The sequence below is a fragment of the Cucumis melo genome, chromosome 5, assembly GCF_025177605.1.
Source record: "Cucumis melo cultivar AY chromosome 5, USDA_Cmelo_AY_1.0, whole genome shotgun sequence".
NCBI classification, from domain to species: Eukaryota; Viridiplantae; Streptophyta; class Magnoliopsida; order Cucurbitales; family Cucurbitaceae; genus Cucumis; species Cucumis melo.
Window position 1 is genome coordinate 8799644 of NC_066861.1, and position 9386 is coordinate 8809029.

General features: G+C 36.7%; 1 protein-coding gene across 2 annotated transcripts; it reads left to right on the plus strand.

Annotated features, from left to right (window-relative positions):
* Nucleotides 1-8427, plus strand: LOC103496976 (uncharacterized). 2 transcript variants are annotated; one of them, XM_008459030.3, is made up of 18 exons: nucleotides 1-882; nucleotides 995-1105; nucleotides 1211-1267; nucleotides 1422-1498; nucleotides 1598-1697; nucleotides 1901-1974; nucleotides 2429-2529; nucleotides 2656-2759; nucleotides 3297-3350; nucleotides 3431-3486; nucleotides 3578-3616; nucleotides 4157-4298; nucleotides 4441-4625; nucleotides 5059-5126; nucleotides 5608-5680; nucleotides 6193-6254; nucleotides 6358-7651; nucleotides 7886-8427. In XM_008459030.3, the coding sequence occupies exons 1-18, from the start codon at nucleotides 802-804 to the stop codon at nucleotides 8145-8147; spliced, it is 2940 nt and encodes a 979-aa protein (XP_008457252.2). In that variant the 5' UTR covers nucleotides 1-801; the 3' UTR covers nucleotides 8148-8427. The 2 variants fall into 2 exon arrangements, with proteins under 2 accessions (XP_008457252.2, XP_016902077.2); XM_017046588.2 differs by lacking the exons at nucleotides 1-882; nucleotides 995-1105; nucleotides 1211-1267; nucleotides 1422-1498; nucleotides 1598-1697 and adding an exon at nucleotides 1714-1743.
* The last annotated feature ends 959 nt before the right edge of the window (nucleotides 8428-9386 follow it).

Below are 9386 nucleotides of genomic sequence, written 5' to 3' on the forward strand. Positions count from 1 at the left end.
AATTTTCCTATTTTCATTTCCTTTTTCAATTTTATTCTCTCGCAAATTCACTTTCATCATCTTCTTCCCCGAAAATATAAAACCAAAAGAAGAAGCAAAGGCGGTAAAGTAAAGTATTTCAGAAGAGGAGAATCAAATCAAAACAGCTACTCTGTTCGTAATTCCAATTCTCAACCGGATTGTTTCTTCACCACTTGCCGATCAACCAGCCGGTGCTGAAACCCATTTGACAGGTGGCTCGCCGGCGACGTGCCACGCTGCTCCCCTTTTATCTCGCTCTCTTCCCAATCAATTTAAAGCCTTGTGTATTCTTTTAACTTTTCTTTTCATTTCTTTTTTTTTTTTTTTTTGATTTTTTTAATCTATCATGCGAATCCCGAGAGTTTCGGCTCTATTTTGTTGGTAAGGTGGACTGGACTGGAATTCAATTCGGTTTCTTAAACGGCGTGTTGTTTGCTGTTTGTGTCTATACTGGATCGGACAATAGTCCTTTGGATATTTTTTGGATTTGGATTTGGAGGTCTGGAGCTTGGTTGGATTGGGAATGAGAGCTGTTTCTTTGATTTCGAATTGAGGTAGTGGTTTGCTTCGGCTTGGTTTTTGATTTGGGAGCTGGTACTTGTCGTTTTCTTGCTCTTGATTGGAGCTGAAGGTTGCTCCGTGGCTTCAATTGCCTTGCAAGAAGGTTTTGATTTCAGGAAATTTCGTTTACGCTAGCTACGGCATTTTATATTTGGCCTTCGGTGTTTGTTTCGGGCTCTATCTCTGTTCCTCATCTGCAATTGATTTCCATTTCTCAACATGGTTAGTGGAAATTTGTTTCACTGTAGAAAGAACTCGTGGCCACCGGAAGAGTACATCAGCAAGTCGACTTTGCAGCTGGTAAGTTTTTTGGTTTTCTTTGATATTGTGAAAGTCTTCATTCTCTACATCAACTATTAAAACTCATATGTGATTTCAAAATTTTCCATATCTGATCTTCTTTTTCTTGCAGTTTGATTTTGATAGTGCTTCACCACCTGAACAAGCTTGGAGAAGGAAATTGAATGGCCATGCGAATCTTCTTAAAGAATTTAGTGTCACATTTGTTGAGGCAATTAAAATGGTAAGTGATGCGCTTTCGACATTTTTTTGTTGCTGTTCGAGAGATATCATGTCTCATCAATATCTTCTTTAATGGTTTGAGTGATGCGGAATCTTACTGCTATAGGTTCGACTTGGTATTCGGTTGTGGTCATACGTAAGAGAAGAGGCATCTCAAGGAAGGGTAATTTCCTATATCTTGGAAAACAGTTTCTTTCTTCATCTCTGGATGACTAAGTTTAAGTTTTTATTTTAATTGTATATATATTTTTAATACCCATTTCCCTTGAGGATTAGTTTGAGACTTTGAAACTGAGAACAAATTTTGATTTGTGCAGAAAGCACCTATTGATCCATTCACCAGAGAAAGTTGCAAACCTTCAGCTTCTCAAGGGGTTCCACTTGGAGGAATGGGGTATGCTTTGGATCTATAGGCATAATGCACGATATTTCTCAGTTCGTCGTTCCATAATACATTCTTAATCTCTTGGGGATTTCTTTAAATGTTATACAGAAGTGGAAGTATATCCAGAGGGTTTAGAGGCGAGTTTAGGCAATGGCAAATTATTCCTGGTACATGTGAAGCTTCTCCTATAATGGCGAATCAATTTTCTGTAAAGCCCTGCCCTTTAACTATCTTCTGCAATGTTTGGTAAAGATGTATGAACTATGAAGTGTATTTAAGAAAACATTTAAAAATAAATATAAGAATTGTAATAATCCTGTATAAATTTTGTTTCCTTTACTCTATCAACTATCTAATGTCAAAACATGTATTTATTTTCAATGTGGTTAATATGCCCTGATTTGTATGCAGATTTTTGTATCTAGAGATGGGGGAAGTAAAAAATATGCGTCCGTCTTGGCTCCTGGTCAACATGAAGGCCTGGGGTGAGGCCATCGGCTTATGTAACCTCATTTTTTGGAAATTCATTTATGTTAAATACTTGACTCTCAACAGCATCTTCTTAACAACCGAATGTAATATGCATGCCAATCTGTTAATGCACATCATTGAGATGCTATCAATTCTTCTAAGATCCTCAAAGAAGAGTCGACTGTGATCAATCTAGTTACCTGGAGGGTAGATTCAATGTTTTGTTTTGAAATTACTGAACACTCTGGCCAATGCTGTTGGTGTTATAGGACTAGGCCAATCTTAGAATTCTTTACCTCTAAAATGATATAAGCAAGCCTTCTGTTCTCTTTTGATTAGTATTTATTATGGACATTAAGATCCATAGAACTTGTGTCAGCAAATCATGGAACCAGTTGTTTCTAGTTTTAGCCAATTTTTGCCCTCTAATTTGTTGCGGTAGATTTTGAATGTAATTCACTATGGTAGGAAAGCTGGAGACTCGGGGATATCATCATGGGGATGGAATCTTGATGGTCAGCATTCCACATATCATGCTTTGTTCCCTAGGGCATGGACAGTATATGACGGTATCATTCTGTTCTGTTATTTTGACTTAGCTTTGTGAAGCCTTGGAACATACCACTCAAATCATTGGTCCGTACTAGATGTAGCTTTTCCTCCGTATCGCTGATTAATATCACTTGTTTTTTCAGGTGAGCCAGATCCGGAACTTAAAGTTTCGTGTAGGCAAATATCACCATTTATCCCACATAATTATCGAGATAGCAGCCTTCCCACAGCTGTTTTTGTATACACAGTATGTTCTCTTAGTACCAATTGCAGTTCCTTCAAAAAGTTATGCATCTAGTCATAAATGAAATTATTTTTAGTTTGTTGAGCAACTACCTCTTGTATGAGAAGGCAAACTCAACGTTTAGTGTTGCATTTTAGTGTTATTCTACAAACTGCATATTTTTCATAGCATGATCCCGTTCATTAAATGTTGCATTTGTACAAGGCACGTCCAAAAGGCAACTGATACTGATTTGATTACTGCAGTCTTGCTTATTACTCTTACTTGTGGAATTTTTTTGTTGTTGGTTTTATGTTGCATGAAATAGTTTTTTAGCCATATTTTATCTCTTTAGTTCTTTTGGTTTTAGTAGTAAGAAACGATGCTTCATTTTACATTTGTTGTTTTTTCTATGTTACCTTGTTTGAGCACTGAAGCATTCTGTTAGTAAGCTTTACTTATCAAGTATGGTGGTAAATTTATTTATTACTTTTTGACAATTAAATTTACTTGGTATTTGTCTCTTCTCCTTGATATCCACTTATGTATTCATTTTTTTAGTTGGTAAATACGGGACGAGAAAGGGCGAAAGTGAGCCTTCTTTTTACTTGGGCGGTAAGAATTTTTCTTTATCACTAAATTAATTTTATTTCCTATGCTTTCTTAGATGATCGACGAATATCTTGTATCTGCAGAATTCAATAGGAGGAATCTCGCATTTATCTGGCAATCATGTGAATGAGCCGTTTATGTGAGTACAAAGTCAAATAATTTGTAATTACTTTCTTTCTTTTTTTCATCCTGCATAATGTCTAACGTTTGAATGCATTTTTCTTCGATAGAGATGAAGATGGAGTTTCTGGGGTGCTTCTACATCACAAGCAAGTCACCAATCCTTTTACTCTATTTTGCGGTTGGTTTGCAAATATCTTGGTTCGTTAATCCCATGCATTTGAACGTGTGGGGTGGCTGTCTTCTTGTTGAACACTATGATAAAGTAAATGCTCGTCTTTTAATAGATTACTGCCTACTGGTGCTGGGAACTTTGAAAGAAAAATGACTGTTCTCTAATGCAATGTTGAGAGTTGGTGTGGTGTGCAAACTTAAGTTTCTTGATCAATGAACTTCTTGAAATATACTTTTAGAAGTTTAATTGATTTAAGTGAAGTAGGCATCTAGAGCAGTGACTTTTATTCATTAAGATTTCGGAAAGCTACTGCTGAGGACTTAAGAAAACCTCACGTTGTACAAGTATCTGTACTGTAAAATGACCAAGATAAAGTTTTCTGACAAATTGTTGGATTTAGTTGTTCAATTCTGTTTGACGTCCAACTTAGTTGCTGGCTTTTATTCCTTGCTTGCTGCTTTGGGTGTATTATTAGGCCTAAAAAGAATTCAAAAGATTTGTGCAATTGTTTCAGGACTGCGAAGGGGAATCCTCCAGTTACCTTTGCCATAGCTGCATGTGAGACGCAAAATGTTAGTGTGACAGTTTTGCCATCCTTTGGACTATCTGAAGGAAGTTGTGTCACAGCGAAGGACATGTGGGATAAAATGGTGCAGGTAAGGAACTTATTCTGTCTACAGTCTTGTGCGGTAATGAGCAAAAACATGACTCAGTTTTTGCAACTTTTATTGTGTTCTCAAGGCCCTTCAATATACATATAATTATAATATGATTAAAAGCACCTTCTATTGTTGAAAGGATGGGCAATTTGATCGTGATAACTTCAGTTCGGGACCAAGCATGCCTTCCTCACCTGGAGAGACACTTTGTGCTGCAGTTGCAGCCTCTGCATGGGTAGAACCTCATGGAAAATGCACTGTTGCATTTTCTCTTTCATGGTCATCTCCAAAAGTGAAGTTTTTGAAGGGATTTTCATATCATAGGTATTTTATTTATTTATTTATAATGGATCATAAATCAAGCATTCATTAAGACAAATGAACTTCAAAATCATAAGTTTGTATTTGGTAATTATTAGGAAGATATCTGTTCTAAAGAAATTAAATTATTAGAGAGATGTGTATTTACTTGATTTTTTCTTTTCAGATGTAAGCGCTTGCCTAATTATTTAATAGAATCTTTGGTTTTGTTAGGAATCTTCAGCAAAGATGTTTGACAATTTTTATCTGCTGATTCCATTGAACTCTTTTGATCATTATATAATCTTTATACTTGGTGTCTAATGCTCATGTATAGGGTTTGTGCACAAGAAATCATTATGATAAATGAAGAAAATATACACTTTATCAGGAAAAAAATGAATTATTTTTGGTTAATGTTGGACGATGTAAAGTCTCATCTTGCTGTGTGTTTCAGGAGGTACACAAAATTCTATGGTACTTCAGGAAAGGCTGCTCAGACTTTGGCACATGATGCACTTACAAGTTAGCATCTTTGACTTGTATTTTTTTATAGTGATATATAATTAAATTTGTCTTTATTAACTAGCTTAAGCTAATTGATGATGGTAGCAAAGAGTCTTGATTCAAGAGGTCGGGTGGAAGCTTTGCATTGTTGTTCTTCCTTAATTAAAATTGATTTCCATTTGTTGGGGGTTTTCAAATATTTCAAGCTCACAAGTAAGGGGATTATTTCTATTAAAAAAAAGTGGGAGGGAGTGTTAGTGATATATAATTAAAATTGTCTTTATCCTCTAGCTTAAGCTTTTTGGTCAACAGGTGATTTAAGAGTTCTTGATTGGATAAACTTTAGAACAATGTTCTGTTCAGGATGACCTGTGCATCGTCATTCCCTTGACATACTTCTAAATCATATACTTCACACATTCTACCAATTTGTTATGTTCTATTAAATAGGATGGCTTAAAAATATGTATGTCTAATATCCTTCTTAAATCATCGACAGATTATAAGAGATGGGAAGAGGAGATCGAGAAATGGCAGATGCCTGTTCTCATGGATGAACGGCTCCCTGAATGGTAATATTTGTTCAAACTTTGTTAATTGTATGAATTTTTTGTGGAGTTTGTTTATTCCTGCCTGGTTTCTTAGGGAGGAACTCCTTCAACATGAACTTCCTCTGTCTATTCCTGCTTTTAGAATCTCAAGAACCCAATCATATCATAGACATGTTGTGAATGATGTAAGGTTGTTCATGAACAGATGAAGTTTGTTATTTATTAAAAGTGTCTGATCACTATTGACTTTTCTGGACCATTGAAAGTAATATTTTATGGTGATGATTATGTCATTCATGTTGGAGTAGACCATATTGCCCCAGATTAATAATGTGGCTTAAATTTTTTTAATGTACAGAGTTGAAGTAGAAACTATTTTAAGTTTAAGAAACCATAAGTTCTTTTAGACCTCTGTCAATGCATTCTTATCACTAACACTGTGTGTCTAGTATTCCGCTATTGTTCCAAGGGCATGAGACTTTTTATCCTGGTTCACACTTCTATGCCTTATGTGCAGTCTCTGTTTCCTGCAGGTATAAGTTCACATTGTTTAACGAGCTCTACTTTCTGGTTGCTGGTGGCACAGTCTGGATTGGTACTAAGCTATGTTAATATTAAGTTTGTGGATTTTGAATATTCCACTATCCATCTTTCTTATATTTACTATAAACAAATTGCTATTTCTATGGTACACACAGATTCTTCCTTTGTGGGTAAAAAAGCGCCATATGATCAAGATCAACTAGCTAGAATGAAAAATGATGAAGTAAAGGCCGTAGAAGCTACAGTTAGTGGCAGGGGAGAAGAAGTCTCTAGGACTATGACCACTGCTACTCTTGATGAGTTTCCTGGCATTGAATATGATGACGAAAATTCTACTTCTAGTTCCCATGCAAGTGAAGATGAGTTGATGGTTCCATTAAAAAGGGGCTATACTGACCGTTCTTATCAAACATACAAAGTATTGGAGCCAGGAAATACCGAGGAAGATGTTGGCAGGTTTCTTTACTTGGAAGGAGTAGAATATGTAATGTGGTGCACGTATGATGTGCATTTCTATGCATCCTATGCCCTTCTTGAGCTATTTCCCAAGATTGAACTTAATATTCAACGGGACTTCGCCAAAGCAGTCTTATCAGAGGATGGAAGAAAAGTGAAGTTTCTTGCTGATGGAAAATTTGGTATCCGCAAAGTGAGGGGTGCTGTTCCACATGACCTTGGGACACATGATCCTTGGAATGAAATGAACGCTTACAATATCCACGATACGAGCCGGTGGAAGGATTTGAACACAAAGTTTGTGCTTCAGGTTTATAGAGATTTTGCAGCAACAAGGGACATGTCATTTGGAGTTGATGTTTGGCCCTCTGTTCGTGCTGCAATAGAGTACATGGAACAATTTGATAGAGATGGTGATGGTGTTATTGAGAATGATGGATTTCCGGACCAGACCTATGATACTTGGACGGTTCATGGTATTAGTGCATACTGTGGCTGTTTATGGGTTGCAGCTTTACAAGCTGCAGCAGCAATGGCCCATGAGCTGGGTGATCGAGAATTTGCCGAGACTTGCAAGAGCAAATTTCTAAAAGCCAGACCAGTTTTGGAAGCAGAACTGTGGAATGGTTCTTATTTTAACTATGACAGTGGATCGAGCAGTAACAGTAAATCAATACAAGCTGATCAACTAGCAGGGCAATGGTATACAGCATCCTCTGGTTTGCCTCCTCTGTTCGATGATTTCAAAATCAAAAGTGCTCTAAGAAAAATCTACGACTTCAATGTGATGAAAGTTAGAGGAGGTAGGATGGGCGCTGTAAATGGGATGCATCCCAATGGAAAGGTGGATGAGACCTGCATGCAGTCTCGTGAAATATGGACTGGTGTTACCTATGGTGTTGCTGCTACAATGATCCTTGCCGGCATGGAGGAGGAAGCATTTAAAACTGCAGAAGGTATCTTCCTTGCTGGGTGGTCAGAGGAGGGATTTGGGTAAGTTTAAAGCTCACCCTAACCTGTTGCTACCGTAGATTCCTTTTACTATTAATGCCCCTTTGTTTCTACTATATTCATTGAAAATTGTAACTTATAAAGAACAATGTAATATCTACTTTCCAAGCTGCAACCTGACAACATTTTCGTATCATAATATGATATTATATCTTTCCATTATTCTTCCGAAAATTCTATTCATTTGATCTTATTCCCTTCTCCACTGCTCCACAGGTACTGGTTTCAGACTCCAGAGGCATGGTCCACGGATGGGCACTACAGATCCCTCATATATATGAGACCATTATCTATCTGGGGAATGCAATGGGCATTATCCTTACCAAAGGCGATACTTGACGCCCCGAAAATCAACGTAATGGACAGAATCCATGTCTCCTCTTCCAACACAAAGTTTTTTAACCATGAAACTGGTGTCAGAAGAATAGCTACAAAAGCTAAGTGTTTTGGTGATTCTGTTTTCAATTGTGCATGCTAATGCTTCTTGTTTTTTTTCTAATTAGCCCTTATAAAGTTGTCTTTGCAAAGCGATGATGTTCATGTGCTGCCTTAAACCTCTCCGAAAGTTAATAGGGTAGAATACTGTGGGTAGGTTTGAGGAAAGCATGTTTTCAGAGTTCGGTAATTAATGGTGAAGGTAACCCATGGTGGTCGGTCAGAGGCTAGATAAGTTTATTCTCTCGGCAGCTTCTTAATTCTGTATGAAAGTGTTTTATCAATCTTGTGTCATATATATATAACAATTATCATTTTTTTTAGTATTTGTACTAGATTCTTGGTTTGAAGTATGGAACAGGAATGTTGCAATTGATGTCCAGTTGGAGGGCCTCGTTGAAACGGTATGGTTGATGGATTTGTGGTTTTGATGTACAAGAAATATTACACCTCGTGATAGTCAGGGTGAGAGGAGTCACGTCAAATGAGTTTAGGACTTAAAATACACCCTAATGACCTCGTTACAACAACGCTTGGCTTTTCATGAGTGTTTCAGAACTACTAGAAATTGATTAAAATTTTAAATGAAAATTAGGACTTAAAATAGTGTCGATGATTTGAAACAAAAACTTAGATTACCATACCATTATAGGTCATTGCTACACCTTTTAATGTCCACATTTTAAGCCGAAGTTGTAATGGAAATATACTTGAAGGTGACGGTGAAATGTTTGTAGAAATGTAAAATTGCAGCTTTTAAAGATACCTTTTGAAACAAAATGTGAAGGCAGAGTGTTATTATATAATTTAGCAATAAGTTTTTCAGATGTAGACGGAGAAGTAGTAGGATAGTTTCTTTTGGGTGGGTGACTTGACTTAATGTGTTTCATTATTATGATTCAATGTTAGGTTGCAGATTCCTTGAGATTCGATTGAAGCATTAGGTACTGGGTGATAAATCTTTCTTCTCTATAGATTTTACTACACAAAACTGCAACCAAAATGTTAGGAATAATTGAGAGAGAAGACAAAACCTGGGAATTTTGTCTGGGGATCTGCAACCTTAGACAACATATAGCTTAGAGATCAATTTTGGTGGCCAAATAGGAATTGCACCACATCAGATTTCCAATTACACCATTCTTATACTGGGATACTTCGTCCAATTTGCTATATATTTCCCCGTCCAACACTACTGGCCTCAAACAAAATTTTTTTTTGCCCAATATGATGGGAAACCATGTTATTTAGGCTCCTCCGTATTTGATTATTCAAAAACAAG